This window comes from Amborella trichopoda, chromosome 11 (genome assembly GCF_054954075.1).
Source record: "Amborella trichopoda isolate Santa Cruz 75 chromosome 11, AtrichopodaSantaCruz75HAP2 v2.0, whole genome shotgun sequence".
NCBI classification, from domain to species: domain Eukaryota; kingdom Viridiplantae; phylum Streptophyta; class Magnoliopsida; order Amborellales; family Amborellaceae; genus Amborella; species Amborella trichopoda.
The window spans coordinates 39,652,064-39,676,456 of NC_142346.1; the positions used below are offsets into that span (position 1 = coordinate 39,652,064).

At 33.7% G+C, this 24,393-nt stretch overlaps 1 protein-coding gene across 14 annotated transcripts; it reads right to left on the bottom strand.

Moving 5' to 3' along the window:
- Positions 1–410: 410 nt before the first annotated feature.
- LOC110007489 (ribosomal protein L6 family protein) lies at positions 411–8,614 on the bottom strand. 14 transcript variants are annotated; one of them, XR_016044061.1, is made up of 5 exons: positions 8,513–8,614; positions 5,950–6,083; positions 5,648–5,844; positions 2,198–2,356; positions 411–992 (listed from the first exon to the last, which is right to left on the bottom strand). XR_016044061.1 is itself a non-coding variant. In XM_088851488.1 (2 exons), exon 2 carries the CDS (start codon positions 967–969, stop codon positions 655–657), a length of 315 nt encoding a protein of 104 aa, XP_088707614.1. In that variant the 5' UTR covers positions 970–992; positions 8,513–8,614; the 3' UTR covers positions 411–654. The 14 variants fall into 14 exon arrangements, 6 of the variants coding, with proteins under 6 accessions (XP_088707614.1, XP_088707616.1, XP_088707618.1 ...); XR_016044062.1 differs by having other exon boundaries at positions 5,621–5,844; positions 5,950–6,450; XR_016044065.1 differs by lacking the exon at positions 5,950–6,083 and having other exon boundaries at positions 5,621–5,844.
- Between the last annotated feature and the right edge of the window lie 15,779 nt (positions 8,615–24,393).

Genomic DNA, 24,393 nt, shown 5'->3' on the forward strand with positions numbered 1-24,393 from the left:
ATATTTTATGTATTATAGTAACTGACTTGTTTTTTATAAATTTTAAATTTTGTTAATATAGGTAATGATAAGTAGACCAATGAGAGTATTTATTAGATTGTAACATGTCCAAAATATTTAATTATGATTCTTAGAATTAAAGACTTCTACTAATAGAAACTTTAATTCATAATCATTTTAATTCTCAATGACAAATAATAATATGATTTTAATATAAAATTATATAGGTAACATTAATTTTATTATTTAGTAATAAACTTATAAATTTTATTTAAATAATTCCATCTGATTAGTAATACAAATTAATGGAATTAAGACTATTTATGATTTATGCTTAGTTATTTAGTAAATGCAACTCTGAGAAGCCTCTTCAGCAATTCATCATCAACTCGAATCCTCGACACCACTTCTTTGCTCATGAAATATCTAAATTACCTCTCCTTTCAAAACTGTTAAAACAAAATGAAAAAAGAAAAGAACAAAAAGAAGCCTAATCAAAGTACAACAGCATCTTCTAACAGTAAAATGTTTCCAGGCCCCTTTCATTCCCACCCATGCCTTTCAACTCCACATCCTCCTTCACCAGGCATCTGACCTCATCTTAATGCATATGAATAACGACAATAAAAAAGAAACAACACCTCTAGTTTTCTCTCACTTGGACTTCTTTCCTGGCTTTTTCTTAACAACCTCGTCAAGATACAATATTCCCTTTCCCTTATACACTTCTGGGGGCTTACAACTCCGCACTGAAGCCGCAAACTGAGCAACCCTCTGCAAGTGTATACCTGTGCAACAGACAATGTTGGGTTTAAAGCAGAAGACACGAACTGCAGGTGGCACTGTCAGCTCGACCTCGTGGCTATAGCCCAACTTCAAAAACAACATTCTCCCTCCTGCCTCTGCCCTTGCCTTGAAACCCACTCCAACAATCTTCAAGAACCGAAAGTATTTCGCTTCAATAGACATATCCTCCAATCCAGAATCCTATCCTATATTATATGTTTGTGCTCAATCATTAGATAGGAAACCAAAGATGAATAGAGAAAGCACAGAATATCTCAACTTTGTAAATGGAACTTGAGAGTAAGCTTTACAAAACCATTGAGAGACTTTAGAAGAAAAGGAAATAGATTATCAGTCTATAAACAATGTATCCAACTTTTGACACCAAGAAATAATGTACTCATATTTCCTACCCAAACAAAAGAACAAATATTATCCTTTACAGATCAGTTCACTATCCCTCGTCAAATTAAACAGCAAGGAAGCAAACAAGATATTCATATTGTCCACCCATCCTGAAAAAGGACTTGCATGTTTTCTCAGAACTCAGATCACTTTGTCAAGTAAAGTGCTAAGCACTGTTAGGACAGTGCTTCATTGCTTGTTTCAACTAAAGGTAACATGACATGAAGTAGAAATTCCATGCGATGGTGAAACAAGGTCGAGCAAACAATTGTCAGATTCTTCAAGAACTTCTTCTACTTCAGAACTATGCTGAATGGATTCCTCAACAAGCAGTAGTCAGCTGCTTCAAGGACATATTTACTTCAGATTTCAGAAAGATAAGAAGGCTTAAGTTCAATGATTTTAGTAAATGGTGTGGGAATCCTATGCATAATCCTTCTTATCTCTTCCCATTCTAAGAGGATTTCAACAAGTAGATGGTGTGCGAATCAATAGGATTTTAGTAAATGCAACTCTAATAAGAGTGTTTCAATCCTCATCAATGACAAACCTTATGGTTTTTTACCATCCTAACGAGATATTTGACAAGGAGTTCCCTTAACCCTTCTGTTTGAAATAGTTGCAAAAATCTTTAGTAAAACTTCAAGCAATGTATAGAAACAGAATATACTACAAGGGTTTCAAGGAGCTCCTCGTGGGCCTATTATTTCCCACCTTCAGTATGTTGATGGTGATCCTGTGAGCTGACTATTCAAAAAGCAGATACATCATGATTGGATCTGAAATATTTTGAATTGGAAGCAGGGCTTCAAGTTAATATGCACAAAACAACATCATCCAGCAAAGGGGTAGAGATATGTGAACTTAAGACACTTCAGAGAATTTGCAGGGGTATGGTGTCCTGCCAAACAAATATCTTGAGTTGCCATTATGCATTGGCAAGCCCCAAAAATATTTATGTGACAGAGTGATCGAGAGACTAGCGGAAATTTTCAACATTGAATACCTGTCTCTTGGAGAAAGATCACAATAATTAAATCTACTCTCCAACCTCCCCGTGTACTATAAGCTGCCTTTCAAAATGCCAACGTCCATTCTTCACAAGATTGAGCAGCTTCAAAGAGAATTCCCATGAAGAGGTTCCTCCAAACATCACAAGTTCCACCTGGTGAGATGGGAATCAATGCGCAGCAAAGAAGGCAGGTAAACTCGGAATAAGAAAAATGAAAGAATTTAATATGGCCCTCCTTGGGATAGGACTGTCGAATTTCACACAGAGAACTAGTCATGGAAGTCAACTATTGAGCATAAGTATGGATCCAACAGAAATGGAAGGTATGCTAAAAATCTGCAAGATGGAAATCAACTGTTAAAAGGGCCTAAAAATGCATTAATACAGCTCATGATGCATCTGCGAAGTCTTTAGTACACTATCCGCTCTTGGAAAGATTTACAGACTGGTACAGATACTTTGGGTGATCGTTTACTGTCTTGGCTGCCATTGTGGATGACTCTAACTCCCTGTTTCCGAATGCTTCACTGCAAGCTAAAACCAGACATTGTGGTGCCCTATGTTTAGATGAAATCCGAGATCTCATCATATAGAGGAATTTTGTATGTCGATAAACCACTCACAATCAGTCTACATACCCAAAGATATGGAAGATAACCTTCTGTGGAGTCGAGATAGTAAGCATATCAAGATCCTTTTACAGAATACCATCCTGATGATCAAACAACTAGGGAAGTCTCAAGGATCTAGTCGACTAAAGACCCGCCTTGTGCTCAGCTCTTCCTATGGCTGTTGACCCCTGCAGCATAGGAATCCAAATCCCACATCAATGCATTATGTGCATTAGACAAGAAGAAATGTTAGGCAGTTACTAATGGATTGTGATAAGGCAACAGATTTTTGGTCCTTCTTCAAACCCTTTGGTTCTCTTGGACTAAGCTAGCATCAGTAGAGGCTTGCTGCTGTAGTGGTTATCCCACAAAAGCCACTAAAAGGAAAAAGGATTGATCTTATGGACACTTCTCATTTCAGCAATTCCATGGTCTTTGAGAAAGGAACAAAACAGTAGAATTTTAAAATCTAAGATATGGAAAAGTCGCAAGTATGTCTGCTTCATGGGCATTAACCAAAAACCAAACAGATATTAATATACAATGGTATAAAATTGTCTGGTGCATAACATCAAGAGATATTAGAGCACCAAAATGGCAGCCACGCACCAAAATGGCAAGCACCACAAAATGGAGTCCTAAAGATGATATCTTATGGAAGTTTAGTGGACAATCCAGGCCCTGCTCGACTTGGGGCATCTTTCGATCACAGCTGGATCATATCAACTTAAGCTAGTAGGGCCCTGCTCATCACTGTGATTCAAATAAAGAAAAGACCAAAAGGGACTACATGAACCCCATTGCTTGGTCTACAAAGGAAGCCAAAAACCATGGAGATTCATAAACACCTTCAATGAAGCATTCAAGAGATGTACTGAGAGGAATAGGCCATTTACACACACTTGGCAGGAAATGAATTTGGCTGATTCCCTTGCCAGACAAGGGTGTTCAAAGAACTTCCATTCTCAGTCGCAAACACAAATAAATAACGCTGATCTTCAGTGAATGTAGCCATTTTGTTTACTATCAAAACAAGAAAGCAATAAGAAGCAAGTTATCGATCATTACTCATGATATGTGTCTCCAGAACTAATTAGCCAAGAGAAATTTCCGCTAAGACAATGTTGTTAATGTCTCTGAATTATAAGTGTTATGAAGTTTATCAGATTTTATAGTTACCTTAGCATAAGTTGGATGTTAATCTGAAGTTAAAGCCGGACACATGCAGTAGGTCTACATCTGATATGCATTGTTCACAATTTGAATTAATGGACATTTTTTAACCATATGACTATTCTTGATGCAGTAGAAGCCACAAGGGATTGGTTCTTGCATCCTTCTACCACTCATGATGACCAATTATAAGGGAAACAAGTACAAGCATACCCTTAAGGTTTTATTTGAAGCAAACATGATAATGTAATGTATCTCACTTCAAATTCATAACAGTCCAGTGCCAAACTAATTAAAAACCACAATAAGGTAACACAAAGCTGAGGTTTTTCTGGTAATTTGCAACTGAAACTAACTCCATATTCACTTTTTTCATATTCTTCTTCATTTGAATAAGTGGGATTCAGCCCTCAGATACTAAAACAGCAGTCCTTACTCTGAAATTACTAAGTCAAGTTACCAAAGCTCAGCATTCTACCATCTTAACTTGAAGCATTACTCACTGAAACCTTTTTGGAATTATAGCTGGAAACAACTTCCATCAAATCCAATGTATATGTATTTTTCACGATAGCTGCTGTCAAATCCAATATGAAAGGCAATGTCGCAATTATAAGTAGGACACCACCTTATACTGGATTATAAGACACCAAGAGCAGAATCAGGTATTTCTTAGAGAAAAGACAAAACACAGAAAGGGAAAAGAAAGGCATCTCATTGAGATTAAGTAATAATGGCGCCTAAAGTACCCACATAATGGCACCAAAGATGTCTTCTATAGGTTACAATGGTACAAGAAACTAGAGACTCTCTCTCTCATCCCCCCTCCCTTTAGTACAAGAAACCAGACTCTCTCTCTCTCTCTCTCTCTCTCTCTCTCTCTCTCTCTCTCTCTCTCTCTCTCTCTCTCTCATGCATTTGCACCCAATCGCAGCAAGATAAAAATGACACTCAGACAACCTAGAAGATGTTCCAAGACACTACAGCAATACAGCTATTTGGAAAGCAATATTTCATGGTCATAAGAACAAATCCAACACATGACTACATCAAAACACGAACTCAACATGACATACATAGTACTTAACAAACTAAAAATCCAATATTAAAACAACAGTTGACTAACAAGAAGAAAACTAAGCAATGCCAAGATGATCCCTCCACATTTTCATTGCCATTTCATCTCGAAATTTCGCCCAATCACCCATCTCCCTCTGACTCCTCCTAAATGTCTCTGATTGAGGAAGTCTCGTCCTCATCACTTCACCATCAACTTCCATGTTGAAATTATGCAACATAAACAGCAATGACTATGCTCACTTGGGTCCTAATTGGATAATTGGTGGCAACCTTCAAGGGAACCATGCTTCGAGGACACCAAAGGCACGTTCAATGGCATTTCGAAGTGAAGCATGTGTTTTGTTGAAAAATTCCTTATTAGTCTTGAGGATTCTGACTACCATGATTGAAATCATTCCTATGGTAATGTGTATGGCGGTACGAAGAGAGAAATTCTTGAATATTTGGGTAGCCAGAATCGACTAAGTAATATTTTCCTATAAAACAATTAGCCTATGTTAATCATCTCAAGTATATGTAGCGTTGAATATATATAAAAGAGTATAATGTTTACCAGGGGGCACAGGAAGAGGGTACGCACATGTGAGTGAATATTGAAGAATAAGAATTCGATGCCGAACCTTCCTAGCCCTCAAGGACATATTGGAATTTTCCATTGAAGGAACAAACACCCATAACATTTTGTGATGTGATGCCCTTGTGATTCCGATATTTACCTTGAAGATAATGACTAATAAGAGCGGGGATGTGGGTGCCGTCAATGGCCCCAATACAGTCCTACATAGACCAAAATTTCAATCAATGACCAAATAAGAAACTAACTAACAATTGAAAATTTGGAATGAAATGAGTAGAACTTTGGAATCGCAAAGTGCAAACTACCTTGAAGTATTCTCAAAACCTCTCATCTCAACTTATTTCTGATTGTGTAGCCAATTGTGGGCAGTGGATGTAATCACGGTGGAGTCTTAGAATTGCATTCAGCACGCGATTGAAGTGTCGGCTGACAGTCTCCCCTGAGCACCCAAATTCATGACCTATCTTCCCATTCTTCAAGTTGTGACTAATTGTGTGCAAGAATGTAACCAATTGTTCATCTAGAGATAACCAATAGCATCCCTAAGTTGCAAGTAGGTAGCTCGACTCATTCTTATTTGGTTACGACAACTCACTTCATCCGTATGGATTATGGAGAAATGGAAGTTAGCGCCTAATGCTTTTCGATTGCAACCCCTGTTTCTATGAAAAGCAGTAGCTAGAACTGTGGCAACTGCACTTAAACTGGCCACATATACAGCATAAATTACCACCATCCTCTTAATTCTTTCGAGGTCAGTTGTGTCTCTCCGTTGGTTAGTCATTGTAGATATGAACTTGATGGATCTAAGTCAACGACCAAACATTGCTATAGTTGAGATTAAAGTTATGTAAAAAGTAATTTTATGTTCATTCTTGGTAATTGTATCACAAATCAGCACAAGAACAATTTAACGCTATAGGCCTATAGCTAAGGAAGACAAGAACAGACGAACGACTCTATTGTCCCACTCCATTAAACAGATATAAAGCAACTGACAACCTCTTAAACGAGAAAACTCAACCAACCTATAACACTTGTATAACAACACATGCTAGTAAAGTGGTAATATGCAAGTCAGTGGCAGCCAATCGATCACATCCTCACGTTGATAAAAGGAGCATGTGGGGTGCATGCATTAATTATGCAAATCTAGGCTATACTCTCTTTATCCTAAGCAAGCTTAAACCGTCAAAAACGTTTAAACTTTTACTCAGAGAACTTGATTATGAAGTTATGCCAAAAGAGCTATAATTAAATCAGAACTAAACCTTAAGAAATATAACTTGATAAATTTTTGCAACTTAGATATACTTGAATTGTTTAATATCTGCATTTTTATATATTTCTTCGGTACTAAGTACTGAAAAATGCACATAAATGCAAGAAATAGATCTTCCCCACCAAGAAATACTCAAAGCTAATAATGCTACCACAATTATTTCGAACCCAAACTATATGACCCTCACAAACTTAGCTTGAGGACTGAAGACAAGCAAAAGTCCCACACAAGAAACCTAAACATTGACACTATTCACCTCAGGTTCTCAATACAAATGTAATGGATAACAAATGTACCGAAATGAAGTACCATGATTTTTATGCCAAACACAAAAGTTTGGATGTTTCAGAAGTTGTAAATTGTTGGTTCATAGTGTTGTAGAAAAATCTCAACCACCACTGTGCTCTAGTAATAAAAGAAGAAAAACACAACCAAAGGAAATGGAAATGGAAATGGATGATTGAGGGTATTGTCCCTAAGTCCACATCATATTCATTTCTCTGTCGAAGCATACATGCAGATTAGGCTGGCTTCCCAATGGACGGAAATCTGACCGCAGGGCATTGCGTCATGATTGGAGTTAACTCACACGGAAGGGCAAGAAACAATTCGTGTCCCGATATCAAAGTGCCATGGCTCATGTATAGAGCAACGGCCTTAATCACAAGTAAATAGGTGTGCCTCAAGCGTGTATGGCAATAAATAGTCATCCATCTAATTTTATCTAGTCAACTTTGCCATGAATGAATAAAAATGAATTTTTATTTGTCAAGAAAAGGTAATAATGAAGGTTTTATGGAGACATTATATCAAGATTAAGTTTCAGATCAGAACATCCTATGCTCCATTTCACTGTTAACACTTACAAGTTAAAAAAGTATAAGGTATCATATTAGTTTACATAGATCTTGATGAGGGTCATGGCAAATAAGGTCTGAGGTCTTCTGGGCGTATAAAGTATAATTAATATTAAAACTGAAAACAAAATCTGTCAAGAACGCACAAGCACTACCACTATGGGAAAAAACCATGAAGGGACAAGGGACAAAAAAAAGCACTACCACTATGGGAAAAAAACATGAAGGGACAAAGGGGAAAAAAAAACCCAAAAATGTGATGTAACAAGGAGATAGAAACTAACACATTTAACATTTAGGAGGTTAAATATTTAACCTAACACTAGCAAAGAATTTAAAGAAAAAACTAGAGATATGCAAAGAGGAAAGAACACAGTATCTTTACATGTATATGCTCAAGGTTCCGTCAGGTTTGGCCAAGACCTTAGTATTGGATCCAAAATCAGCAACATCTCACTGACATTTGAACCTCAACACATAATTGCACCTTATTCATCTTAATGTATCATTTTCAGAGTGTATGTGCACTGAATTTCATAAATTTTTCTGATGAAAACAGCCCCACAATTGAAATTGGAAGTTGAAGAGAAGGGCATTACTCTAGAAATTTGAATTTGCTCTCAGAGAAATTGAAAAAACCCCAAAGAAATTGACGGTGTGATTTAGGGAGAGAATGAAGAATGATGGATAGAGTGCGTGAGAGAGGAAAATAGAGAGAGATGAATCTACCTCTATAGGAGGAGGTGTGGGCTAGCTTGGAGGGCGACCAGGAGGTTTCACACAGGGGAACTGCGAGCCTGTTGCGGACTTGTTCAAAACAACTTACCCCAAAAGTTTAAATTCCATCGTTTAAATTCCAGCTAAATTTTAACATTTCCACTTATCTAGCTTAAAAAGCATAAATGTGAATGAATCCCAATGTCAGAGTGCATCTTTTTTTTTCGTTTTTTTTTTTTAAATGTAACTCATTGAAAATCTGAATCCGGAGAACCAAAAGTAAGATTTAAGAACCCCATTGTTGGAGGAAATAAAATAGGCCAGTACAAACCCTACTGGAACAAATAAAATATAAATGGACACGGCTTCTATACGACCAACCCCGATATTATAGAAACTAGGAATATGTACGTGTGTTATACGTGATATTTAATATTAATTTTTAAAACATGTTTATCATTAAAAAATATTTTAAATAAAATATGATCTTATATATTCTTGATTTTATCTTCATAATTAAATATTTTTGTTAAATAATTATAATTTTTAAAAATTATGAAAGAAATAAATAATTTAAATATACTATTTGTGACAAAATAAGATTGCAGGTAGACTAAAAAATAAATTTATCTTTAAAATTGAATATTCTATCAAATAATTATAAATTTGATACAGTATTTTGAAAGTATTTAACTAATTCATATCCATTTGGCATAAATTAAAAAAATTAAATAATTCAAATTGCATTAATAAAAGTGATAGAGAATTAAGTTATATAAATAATAGTCGGAGAAAAATTAATATAGGGTCTTTTAAATGCCAATATCAAATATAATAGTTCTTTAAAACATAAGGTATTGCTAATATCTATATCCAATGTATTAGGCTATTAAGGCATACTTCAAAAGCATTAGCCTTGTTATAAAAAAAAAAAAAATGATATGAACCTATATACATTGGTAAATACCGAATTTCAAAAAGAAAATTTTTAAATCCTTATACTTAAAGTATTAATAATATTTAATCATCTATGTTGCGAAATATAATTCTTATTAAATATTAAATAGAATAATTTGTTTGCTAATTCTTCTATATATAATATTATGTTGCCTATTAAATAATGGGAAAAGTTTATATAAGGTTGCAACCTTAAAATGTAGAATTACATATGCACCTCAAAAATCTATCGGAAATGTTGTTTTAATGCTGGAAAACCCTCTATTTGATCATCTCGACATCGAGATGTATGAATATAAAAAAAAAAAAAAAAATTAAGTCTCAAAAATAGTGCATCTTGCAACACATTATCTAGACTGTTCATATTCAAGCTTTTCATATGTTTATAGATCTCCTTGATTTTAAGCATTTTTCGAGTTTAAAATTTTCTAATTAGATATGAAAATAGATTTTTAGATAATCTTAAGATTTTTTACAACAAAATTACATGTTATGATAAAATTTGGAGGTGAGCCTTAATTGGATTGTTTAAGGTTGCAACCTTATAGAAACCGCACCCTTAAATAATTTTTATTATTGCTTACTGATATATTCTATTTATGTTATCAAATATAATTCTTATTCAATAGTATAAAATAGGCCATTAAGAAAATGTCAATTTAAAAATTTTAAAAATGAAAGAAATAAGAAAAAATAAAAATAGTACTATGGCGTGTGCAACTTTTTTTTCCAATTTCATGGCGGATATCAGAAGTTGCAAAAAAAATATAGAAAATACAAAAAAAAATTGAAAAATAAAATGTAATATGTAATATATAACTGACAATAGATAAAAAATTATGTAAGATTGCATATATTACCCAAAATTCAATTTTCACATTAGATCCATAAATCGTGTCCATGGAATCAGTATTTGAAAATAAAAATCCTAATCTCAAAGTCAGACATGAAAATATTTAATATATAGTACTAACTCAATAATATATATTTTTATAATTACCTAAAATCATAGCTTATTTGAATAGTTTGAAAAATCTACAATGAAGGCAAAATGCACATTTACGAAGAAATTTAAAAAAGCAGCTTTAATAACTGAATTAATGCAAATGTTATATGTGTTAATGCTAATATTTAATGTATAGTACTAATTCAAGAATATAATTTTTTTTAATTACCTAATGAATACTCATATTATAATATTCTTTATTTATTAGAATTCGATTCAATTATTTCATAAAAAAGAGGTGTCTTCACATCCAATGAAATGAGAACCAAAATGATATTACGTAGAGCTCCAATCAAGAAATGCAATTAGGATTTCATTAGATCTGAGATTTATTTACAAATGAGACACATCGAAAGAAATGACTGAGAATAGATAAAAAAATCAGCAATATTGCAAATATTACTCAAATCATCTCAAACAATATGAACTACAAAGCCTCAATCAACAAATCATGTTAGGACTTCTGTAGATCACTCAAAGATCAACAAAAACAAACAAAAATAACTCAATTTCACATAATATTTAAAAAAAAATAAAAATTAATTCTACATAAAAACAAAGGAGAACATGATGAAAAAGACCGAAATGTTGGCAAAAGCAATGAAAAAATTCATAAAAATGCAAAAAAAAAACGGAATGTTATTTACCTTGTAGACCACTAAAAGAACTACAACATCAATAAAAAATAACTCAATTCTACATAATATTAAACAAAGCAAAACAAAAAACTCAACTCCACATTGAAACTAAGGATAACACAATAGAAATGAACGAAAATGTAGGCAAAAGCAATGAAAGTATGCATAAAAATATAGAGAAAATTGAATATTACTTACCTTGAAAGCTTAAAATTATATTTTCACAGTAGATCCGTTGAGAACATCTCGAAGTACTTAATTTGCAGAGCTTCAATCAATGAATCATGCTAGAGCTTCTATAGATCACTTAAAGATCTACAAAAATAAAAATCAATTCCACATAGAAACTAAGGAGAACATGATGGAAATGATCGAAAATGTAGCCAAAAACAATGAAGAAATGCATAAAAATGCAAAAATCATAAATACACAACTAAATATTTATACGAAATTAAACACTACTTTCATTAAAAAAAAATCATAAACCATAAATATACAATCCTATAGCAAGTATGAAATTCCCTAAGAATTGATTAGATAATGCTTTATAGAATTGATTAGCAAATATGAAATTCCCTAATAAAATGATGAATGAGTCTATTACTTCCTTTAATAGAGTCAATGTGGTTTGTATCTGCAGCATTTGATTTAGTCTTTGCTTGATAGATTTAAGGGAAAAAAAAAGATTTGATTATAGGGAAAAGATTTAAGGAAAGAAGAGAGGGAGATAAATATGACGTTGGGAGAGAGAGAAAGAGGATGGGGGAGAGATATTTAAGGAAATTGATTTTTAGGAAACAGGAGAGAGAAACATGAGAGGTAAATATATGCATGGGCATAAGATATAGATATTAGAGAGTTATTAATATAGTGGGACATTTGGCGCAGGAATAGGGAGGGTGTGTCTCTCGCTTAATATATAATAGATAGATATGGGTTTGGCAATAAATATATTTTTTATATGTAATTTGATCCTAATTTTTAGTTAATATATAATTTTTAACATGGAGATCATGAATATGTGAAAAAAATAAAAAATTAAAAACTAAAAATAATAATTATATTAAGAAAACATTTGGACCTTTAATTACACTTGTTTTTAGACAGACCATCTATTTGCATCTATCTTTAAGATGGATGCTTTATACCTCTAGACTGTATATTGTACAAATACGGTCCAGCCCGTATGAAACAATTTTCCCATATAAATTATATATGCCATAAAAATAAATGGTATATATGTATACTTTTCTAAAATACAAAGATTCACCTAGTTTATCTAAAGGATTACAATCATGGACAAGACAAACTGAATTTCATTATATATATATATTAAAGTTGCATCACATATTTTGGGCCATAGAATGATATTTCTAACACTCGGTAAAACCTGGTTGAGCAACTGTTGTATACCAGCTATCCTAACTGATATCACCTGTCGATTCCCCATATATACTCTATAGCTAAAGTACTATTTAGGACAAGAACCTTGAGAGCAACAGATAATTTATCTCACTGAAATGGAGAATCAACCAAAATCTTCATAGAAATTGCTTCTCTGTAATAAACTATCATATCACACTAAAAGAGTCACTCTTGTAGTGTTTCTCTCTAAAGAAAGCTCACTTCTCTCCATGTAGAGGCCTTGCCTCTCACACATAAAAGTCTCTGCCTCTTTCTCTAGAGGAATCCATCTTTCCTATATAGTTATAAAATAGGTCATACTCGGTATATCCTCTCTTATTCCCTATACATATATTTATGAATCTCACACCAAATAGAAATCCCATAGATATCACATGCCTCTCAAACTTAAGATATAACGAAGAGCCTTCAATTAGTTGGACTTCAATAGATATCCCAACTAACATAGAAAACTTATCAACATCAATGTTAGTATCAATAGCATATAACATGAAATTTCCCTTAGTGGATGATTTTAGATATGACCATATCCCACACTTGTATTTAGTAAAAAGATAATTTTACTCTCACGCAAATGTTATTATGAATGATTTTTTTTGAACCTTTTGTTTATAGGCATTTTTTCTCTCTTTTTTTTTTTTTTTTAGGAAACACCCCCCTTCCTCCCCCCCCTGTCCTGGCTTCAAACCTTGTAGAGTGACGCATTCAAGTTTCGAAAAAAAATTATTTTATCATAATTTTGGACCTTCACTGTTTGAAGTCAAAGTTATATTATAATTTCATAGTCCCAAGTCATGTCGAAATGACTTCGGGTCTTTAAGAACTGAAGAAATTTCAACAAATTCTGATTTCAGATCTTAAAAATTTGAAATAAGCACTTTTTCACAAAGAAAAAATTAAAAGTCAAGTGACTTAAGAGCTTCAAGATCTAAAGTCATTTTGACAAATTTTAACTTTGAGCCCTAAAAGTCGAAATCAACACTTTCTCAATTTTTTTTGAACTCGAGTAGCTTTGGAGATTGAATATTCGAAGTCATTATTTCGAGTCTTAACTATGATCATCAAGATCCGAGCCTATGAATTGTCTTACCATATTAGACCTTAAAGGTCCAAAGCGTGAGAATTTGGGAAAAAAGAAAGATGTATTAACATAAAAATAAAAAATTAGGGAAATTTTTACAACATGGATTGTCTACAAAGAGACTATTTATCTTTTGTATATGGAAATCACAATCATTCTTGTCTCTTAAATTTTAAAAAAGGTGATTGTAAGAGTATCATTGAATAGACACAAACTCTTGAAAACAAATTTCTTGGACTTTGTGACTCACCCCAAGCCATCCAATTGACATCTAAAGAGTAGGAATGATTGTGACATCCATGTACGCTAACATTAGATTTAGGGCACATAAGCGTAAATATCCATAGTAAAAACTTAAATTGCATTTGAAATGCTTTCAAAGAGTTTCGCCGCACCCATTTGTTCATCTACATCTTGTGTGTTCTCTTAAACTGAAATTTGGGCATTAGTTACAAATCAGGGTGAAATTCAAATTACAAGTTACAAAATTAGGGTCAGAAGATCACAAATTACATTTGAAGGTTTAATTTTAAATCTCTATTTCAATAAAGTACTTCTTAAAAAACATTAACATTATTAGATTGCCTTGTTTGGTGTTGTTGGGAAGTCCAAACAATTAAGAGTACTTTGTTAATCTGACAATATCAGTTACCATTAGCCTTTCTTAATCCCCAGGTCACCGTAAGCCCGGTGTTGTTAACTGATATTGTCATATTTTAGTACTATTTTCCTCACATTTAGGAACATTTCCCTCTAGCCACTTGTTTCATGCACATTTTATACATTGCTTGTTCTATTTTAGGAACCTTGAAATCATATTGTAGTACAAAAAACATTTCCTACATTTGGAATCCTCAATAATTTTGGGTATTATCATTTTAATATGAAGAACATGTTCCATATTTAAAGCTAGAACAATAAAGAATGTTCTTTCTATTTGTCTCAATCAACTTAAATGAGTTATCAAAACACCCCCTATTTATTTAAGGTTCCTATTCCTCAAAGGGATTCTTTGGTCATTTTTTAAATATATTTTTGGAAAATGAACTAAAACAGAATGAAACTAAAAAAGTAAAATAAAACAACTATCTTATGATGTCATTAAAGTCCTAAAAAGATCTCCTTTTTCATTGCATGTTATACTTTTTAATTTTAATTTCATAAAAGTGGCTCCTCAAACGATTTGTTCAAAATTCCCATAGTGTCTGTATCCAAGGTTTGGAATCCTAACCAATCAAGAGTATTTTAGTAATTCGATTTACTTATGTGAGGCTAAGTCACACGAATACTGTGGTTGTTTAGGGTCGGGAATACTAAAGTATTTAATGACCTAAATACTCCTAATTGTTCAAGATTAACAATATGGAACTAGGGGTTTTTATCATCATTTGGTAGTATCGTATTCTTAACTTTGACCAACTATGGTTATTTTTGTAGTTTAGCATGACAATGAAGTAGGTCAAACTACCACACCCCTAGTTCTTTAGGTTTCCAATCCCTACAAGGTTTTGAGAATTTTGAAACAAATATTTTAGGAAAGTATTTTAATTTAGAAACAAATAGTTTAGGAAAGTATTTTAATGAAATTGAATGTTAAAGACCAAATCTTGCCGTGAAAAATGGGATCTTCTAAACCTTTTAAATATATTGTAAAATAATTAAGCAAGTGATTTCCCTAGGGATGGAAATAGGCTGGGCTAGCCTTGGCCCTTCCTGGCCTGCCCTAGATTGGGCTAAAGAGGGGCTTGGGCCGAGCTGAATACAATAGAGATGAAAAAAAGAAAAAGAAAAATCATGTATAAAACATATTTAGTTTGTTATATTACGATATGCTCTACATTTTTGTAGAAATTACATGGAGACAGCCCCCACCCGACACCTTTTTTTTTGAAATCGCTTAAACATTTTCAACATCGTACATGTGGAAATTCCCTAATTTTTTAATTTTCGTTTATTCAACTTATTTTTGATATCCAAAATAACGAACAACCTTATATATTGGGTTGTTTAATGCTTACAATATTGGATAACCCTAAACTAAATTCATTGGGTGTTCGATATTAGCAATATCGAGCAGCATGAACATGTTGTTCGATGTTGCCAATGACGCACAATGCAAGTACATCTTTTTCTAGGTTTTATCTGTTGTGTTGTTCAATATTCACTACGTCGAACAGCATACGGGCTTGATTGTTTGGGATATCCGATATAGTGAATATTGAACAACCCAATAAATAGGGATATTCACTATTTTGGAGATCGAAATAGTGAATATTAAACAACCTAATAGATAGGGATGTTCGCTATTTTGGAAAGCAAACATGTATTGAATCAATGTTAAAAAAAGAAGAAGATGATTACTTCCAAATGTTCAATGCGAAGTCCCTCCTCTTGACATAATATTAGAAGAATAAGTAGAAGAACAACAGTCCAAATGCTCAACATCTTTATCTCACAAACACAAATCCACATGTTGTATCCCTCTTGCATCTCATAAAAGATAAGAAGAAAAGAATGATGATCTTTAAGTATTTTATGAGAGGCCTCACACCCACACGCACGAGCATATGGGCCCATGAGAGAGAGAGATGCCTTAGTTTTTTTTAATGTTGATATGTTTTAAAAGGATTGGCTACTATGCCACTTAATTTTTTCTACCATGCCTAAAATAAATAAAAAAATATAAAAATAATAAATTTCCATCTATCCGATGTTGAAAATGTAGTTTAAGGGGAACAATTCATAAATAAATAAATAAATAAATGAATAAATAAAAAGAAAGTTATCACTAATATACCCCATATTTTTAGAAAATTGTAAAAAAAAACCCAACTTCCTAAAACCTCACCCACACCCTTTTTCCGTGAAATTTTGGATGAAACGACCTTTTACAGTAGTCTTTGTACCGTAATAAGAATTATGGTACTAAAAACACCGCAATTTTAATTTACGGTATTATGAGTACTGTATTGTTCTTGCAATATATTATGGTACTATTAGTACCGTAATTCTTCAAAAGCTTTTTACGGTACTACGGGTACCGCAGGACACCTTATAGAAACTTTTAAAATGTATTACAGTACTCGTAGTATTATAATACTTCCCTTGTTCAGCCGTATAAACTCTAACCTAAAAGAACTAAAGATTACAGTCTTCATCCAAAACAACCCAAGATTACGATCTTCATTATGCCACTAGAATGTTGCTGCGGTGTTCTCCATATTCATCAATCTCTCCCTTGTTATTTCAGGTAAGAAATAGTTGTTGTTGAATTTATAAACCCCAATCGTACAATATTAATTTCAGAGCACGTAGAATTACAACATCTTTGTTCTCTCTTTTCATTTCAACAGATCGGTGATTTGTTCCAATATCTGTGATTTGTTCCATTATCTGTGATTTCCAATATCTGTGATTAATTTCTTGGATCGAAATGGTGTAGTATTTAGGTTTTTGATAATTTCCACCATTCTTTCAATAATTTCTTCACCCCCTAATGTTTCTTGAAGAAATTTGGTGGGTTTGAAAGATAATCGAAGTAGTTATAAAATTCATGTTTCAATTTGTTCAAAAAATAAAATATTATGGGTTGATATTCACCCAAAAGGCTGCTGCTCAAAAAACCTGTGCTCGATTCGAAAACAAAGATTTTTAAACTAAATATTGTTTCAGCTTGTGTGATGGCATCTTCTGATATTTGATTTGAAAGTAAATATTGTTCAAGATTGTGTGATGATATCTTGTATTTTGGATGAAAAATGAGTTCATTACCTTATTTGATAATCCATCCTTGCATTTTGTGCAACCTAACCTAGCATATGTCAATGACAATAAGAAGAAATAAAATTAAAAATCAATCATATATATCTTTCTTGAAATGTTTAGAAATCATTGCCGACTTATATTTGTAAGGAGTGAAAACATCAATATCTATATCTCAATGTAGTAGGGTTTCTAATATTAATTATATTTGGAGAATCAGCTCTCAACACATACCTAGGCTTTATTATCAAGAAAAGTATAACATTTGATTTGAAATTAAATATTGTTCAAGCTTTTGTGATGACATCATCTGATATTTGATTTGATACTAAATATTGTTCAAGCTTTTGTGATGGTATCATAGGCGTTGGATGAAAAATGACTTCATTCCCTTATTGGCTAATCCTTCCCCGCATTTTGTGCAACTTAAGCTAGCATATGTCAATGACACCAAGTTAGGCATTTTTTAAGTAGAATTGACATAAATGTATACCAAGTTAAGCATGTTTTTTTTAGTAGAATTTACATCATATGCTATTATGTCATTATGTTGTCATTGAAATTTGTCCATATTGTTGAGTATGTGAAATATGTAAGTTGTAGACATTAACCACTAATGCATCTTGCTGGTCATCTTTGAATAATTTGTTTCCTTTTGCTTGTGATATCAATGTACACCAAGTTAAGCTTTTTTAAGTAGAATTGGCATAAATGTACACCAAGTTAGACATGTTTTTAAATAAAATTAGCTTATGCATGTTTCGAATGGAGTGTAAGTTTCGGATATAGTGGTTTTAAATATAAATATCAAATTCATCATGGACTTAAGAAATACTTGTTAGGACATTTAAATATCATATTATTGTGTCATTTACTATGAAAATGTTTATTAATGAATAGTTTTTCCTTTTTGATTTACAAAGGTTTTTTATGTATGATTGCTTTTTGAATAGCGATCATGGCAAAAGATGCACCTTTCCCTGGACGTCCTGAGATTCCTTCATTGCTCACTAGACAAAGAGAACATATATCAAATATTAGTTAATCAATATTTTCTTTTTTTAAGTATCGAAAATGATAAATTCTATTTCAGCATCGAAAAAATACCCTCATGATTGATGAGAAGCCTAATGCAAATGTTGTATAGCCGTTAACAAACAACGACCAAATTGATTTGGTCAGGAGATCGGGATTGTATCCTCTGACTATATTATCAATGAATAGACATGACCGCGGCACATTATCTACAATCGTCGAGATGTGACGTGTTGAGATGAACACGGGGCACTTCAATGTAGACATCGAAGAGATGATGCCTACACTTGAAGATACATGGAAAGTTTTTCAGTTAAAGGTGATCGGTGTACCTGTAACCGTGAGGAGAGTGGAGAACTACGAGGAACACATAGTCCGCATGATAGGACAATTGCCACCTAATTATAGCCATTCCTTTATCCGACTGACATGGTTGAGGAACACGATTAGGCAGATACCACATAACTATAATCGTATTACTCTTCTATGATACACTCGTGCCTACCTCTTATATCTAGTCAGGTATACAATATTTACGAATTCCACAAATGGTACAGTTCCTACAATCTACTTACAACTTTTTGAGGATATCGACGTAGCTAGTCAGTATGCATGGGATGCAGCTGCGTTAGCATTTTTGTTTCGAGCCTTGTCAAAGGTTGTTCATGCTTATCATCAACACTTAAGTGGCTCAGCCACCCTTTTGCTGATAATTGTAGTATATTAGTGTTTTAATACTTTTATAAAGTTCGATAGATACATCCTGTTGTGATTCTTATTTTTTTATACATGTATTTCAGTGTTGGGCTTACGAGCATTTCAAATTGTTGGGCCCAATTCCAAAAAAAATTAGGGCAGGGCAACCTAGATCCCTCAAGTGGGCCCCTCTGATAACACTAACAAATTTGGTCTGGTGGGGCGACAGGAGTTTGATAATGCGCGGATAAATGATGTTAGGATAGTATAGTTATAATTTGTTTTGATTATTTATAATGTATTTAATTTTAGGAGATGTTAGTATAGATAAATTTGTGATGTGATAATTTGTGATGTCAGTATAGATAAATTTGTTATATTATATGGACCCCATACGACGATTTGTTATAATTTGTGATGTTTATAATTAAATTTGTTTATTTATGTCATAGATCATATGGACACCATACGACGATTATCCTGACATAGGAGAGGAAAGTGCAGATGATAGAGATTATGGGCTTTGTGTCGCACATACCTTATATGTGGACACATTTGTGAGGGGTATATGCTGGATCGTACGCTTCGGCAATTTGGACGTCACCAAGGGATAACATCATATCCCTTGCAATAGGAGAGGAGGGAGAGGAGGGGCCAGAAGTTTGACAACTGAAGAGATGAGCTTAGAGATAAAATCGATATGTGGAGGAACCGCTTAGATTATTTTTGTCAGGCAGATGAAGATATGTACAATGGGAAGCCGACACGAGAATACGTCGAATGGTACAAACTAAGGACTAGGCCCCTGATCCATAATCCATTTAGAAAACGTCCTTCCAAATATGCACAACGATGTTATAACGATGAATATAGAATGATAATAATTTATTTTCATATTTCATATAACTTAATACAATTAAGAAGTCTCAACAATCTAATTTCATATTTGATACGACTTGATGCAGCCTATGGACGTCAACCATGCAACTAAACTTCTACATGAAGGTTGCAATTCAAGAAATTGGGACTTAGCTGAGGAAGTATTACAAATACTTAAAATATATGACCCAAAAATTGCAGGGGAAGAAGTATTTGAAGAATTGTAGCTAGATGATAAAATGGATGATAACGTGCTAGTATGACATCCTTTTCGACCAGATGAGGGGCCAAGTAATACACAACCCATCCCCATACCGATTCAACCAGAGGAGCCCAGGTGGCAATTGCGCCCTCATGTTGTAAGACAGGAGAAGAGTAGCTCACAACAGCAGAACAGCTTAATACAGAGTTGCAATTACCATTGTGGACCGAGAAGCTGCCAATACGACGAAAATGTTCATGATGTGTACATGGCTGGATGTATGGTTTTATTTGTTGTAATGAGGCCAATAGTGCTTAATCTGTGTAAAGATGTCATTAGTGCCTATACTGTTTCATATGAGAAGTTTTGTATGAAAAGTTTTATTTGTATGTGAATTGCTTTGTATGTCAATTGCTATGTGTATATCAATTTCAGGGTCCATTGGTCATAAAAGGTATAACTCAGGGTACAAATGGTCTATAAGTATTAATACAACACAAGGTACAAATATTGATTAGGTACATAACATTTTGGAGTTATGAGAAAAGTTACTTACAACCTACAATTCACATTTTGTAACTATGATTAGAGGAGCAGAAATTGAGTAAAATAGATAGGGAAAAGGTGAGTAATTAAAACTCTAGGAGAAGACAAATGTTGTCTAATGGTGAGGTGGAAGAAGCAATATTGTTGGTGATGTTGGCTTGCATTTTAAAATATATATATATTATTACGATCTTTTTAAGACCGTAATATCTGTTCAAGGATTACGATACTAACAGTACCGCGATGAATATTACGATACTCTTAGTACCGTAGTGCCCTTTGTGAGCATTACGGTCATACAAAGACCGTAATGGTCCATAGCTTACTGGAATTATCGCAATAGTCATTACGGTACTCTTAGTAACGTAGCGCCCTTTGTGAGCATTACGGTCATACAAAGACCGTAATGGTCTAAATTCCAATAAGCTATGCACCATTACGGCCTTTGTATGACCGTAATGCTCACAGAGGTCACTACGATACTAAGAGTACCGTAATAGTTCATTACGATATTTGTATGACCGTAATGGTCACAAAGGCCATTATGGTACTAAGAGTACCGTAATAGTCATTACGGTACGCAGTACCGTAATAGTCATTACCGTACTTAGTACCGTAATACAAAAGTATCGTAATGCCATTTGTAATCATTACAGTCATACAAAGACTTTAATGGTCCATAACTTATAAGAATTATCACAGAGGGCACCACGGTACTAAGAGTACCTTAATATTTTTTTATTTTATTTTTTTAATAATATTGGTTATAAAAAATGCAAGCTAAGGTCACCCAACATTGCTTCTTCCATATCACCATTGAGCGACAATTGGACCATTACCAGTTCTTTTTCTTATTGTTAGACTTCCATAAATTAAGATGAATTAAGTAAGGGTGTGGTTTGTAATGGCTGAAACACTAAACAATCAACGTAAGACCACTAATTATTTAAATAAAATGAGACCATTTAGATCTAAATTGGATAGCTTGAAACTTCTCAATAGGCATTAGCCTCTTTACAAAATGACATATCAAAAAAAGATCAACTGATACTAATGGCCTACTTATGTCATTTTATATACTCGATTTACATGTCTTTCGGTTATGGCCCACAATCCCACATCAACTACACTTAAGAGGCCTAATACCTTCGTACTCTATTTGCTTGCGACATTTATTTGGCCGACCTGCGGTTCGCCTTACAGCTGGCGGCATTACAGTTGTATAGATAATCTCTGACAACTCTAGTACATCATGCATTGGGTTGAAGGGAAGGGAATATGTCATACGATACATTTGAACTGTGAAATAAGCGCCGCAATAATTTGTAACATCCTCATGACTATAATCTATAGCGACGATTGCATGACTACATGGCAACCCACTAACCTGCCACGCCCTACAATTACATGTGTGAGTTGTCAGATTAACACTATAATTCTTATCCGCATGATCTCAAACATACCATCATGGGCCTATGTGACTATATGAAGAAATTTGCACTTATCCCTCATCAGGTCTATTACCTTTTGGGCCTTTGGTGTAAGCACACCGCTTTATTCTAGGGACATGGGCATCTTTTTTGGAAATTCTCTCATGAGCATAACTCTTAGGTATTCAAGGAGTTTAGTTAGGGGCTTCTCCCGAGCCTGTAATATCCACCTATTAAATGATTCAGAGCTATTCGTTGTCAGATGATTGTATCTAGACCCCTTAAAATGTGCGTTTACCCAATATTTCGGATGTTGTAACATGATTCAGTCATAGGCGTTAACATTTGCACTCTTAATCTTTACCATGTACTCATCGAAGTCTGATATATATACAATGTACATGCAGCTTTCCAATAAAGCTTTGTGAGCGTCGAATTTTTATAGGCCTTTTCGAAGTTATCGGCAAGGTGTTTTGTACAATAGCCCTGTTCACTAGTTGGAAATACTGTTTCAATTGCGGCTTGCAACCCTTTCTGGCGATCTGAGACAATAGTCAATGCTGGCAAATCAAGCCTCTCACAAAACTGTTCATTCAGAAGCTCTAGGAACCAAGTCCAACTTAGTGTATTTTCACTCTCAATTACTGCATATGTTATAGGAAAAATATTTTCATTCTCATCTACCCCAACTACAACCAATAATATCCCTTTGTATCTTCCTTTTAAAAATGTCTCATCTAGTTCTATTAGCGGCCTACAACCAAAAAAAAATACATACAAATATGAACGATTGCCTGTTAATACACGCTCAAACCTATCACAAACATCTGTTTGAATAATGGTTAAGGTTCCAGGGTTATTGACTCGAATCTTATGAAGATATTTAGCAAGATCCTCGTATGAGTTCACATGGGAGCCCTCATTTATCTATTGTGCAACTTCTTTGCCCCGTCATGCTTACGTGATCACATTGTATATCATTAACCACATCCTTAGGTGTAAGATTGTGCATATCACTCAACTAGTGTTCGATCTTGCTTGCCACCCAGTCGCTCCGAGCAAGTGGCTAATGAATCCTACCTATTCCCCAGCACATGAGTGCACGTTTATCAATTTCTTCACCCTAAAGAAGTTTGTTGTATTAACCCTTCAATAACGCACTTGCCATGAACAACCATCTACAGTACACTTTGCCCATATACGTCTCCCCTCGATTTTATGAACTTCGTATTAAAGTTTTGTGATATAGCATAATTAATAAGATGATTACGACATACATGTACGCCATCAAAATCCTGACCATCTTGAAGTACAACTTCGTAACGGTTAACCCTCATAGGGCTTTCTATCGGATCAATGTCATCCATATGCCGCTCGATTTTTTATTCATGCTCATTTTGTACGCCTATACCAACAACACATTCACTGTGACCTACTTGCTCTAGTTGGGATGTGCTGTAGAAAAAAAAAACAAGACAATTCCGAATTATCTTAACTCATAACAAAAAATTGACAAATAAGAAAATTTATGATTTTCATTGCAAACTTCTCACATGACCAATCTTGATAGATCATTATCGGGCACTGTTGGTAGTCGATATTCAGTGCAGTCAGACGGACCAATATCGGGCATTGTTGGTGGTTGACATTCAGTATAGTCATACTCAATAGATCTATTTGATACGTACATATCAATGAGAGAAGCCCCTTCCATCACATTGGCAATATCGTAAGCATCATCAATATGTATCATATTACTTCATAACCCTAGGTCAATATACCTAATAGCCATGGTACTTGAAGTATAATTTGATACTTTTGACAAGTGATCCTTGACTTGTTCAGCTGATAGGATCCCCTTAAAAAATATAACATTTACGTCCCCACCGTCATAAAAAATACTTCCATTAGGTTTCCTTCTGAAAAATCCATCAAAGTGTAAAACGATTTTCACTTTGTTCTCACCCATTATTGATGCTTTCAAGTTGAATCAATGCATAGAAATTTCAAGTGGAAACATAAAAAAAATACTTATAAAAACTTCAAAATACTTACACAAAGTGAGGAGGTTGCATGGAGGACATTAGATTGTAATACAATTGTCATAATATAAAAAAAAAATACAATGGCCATCCAAACTACATCAAGTATTTTTTTGACGGCCAAGCTACAATTGTAATAATATAAAAATACAATTGGAAGACATTATTTTGATGGCCAATCATTAAATAAAGCT

Excerpts from the sequence above, each read along its gene's own strand:
- LOC110007489 (XM_088851488.1), bottom strand. The coding sequence starts at position 969 with ATGTCTATTGAAGCGAAATACTTTCGGTTCTTGAAGATTGTTGGAGTG.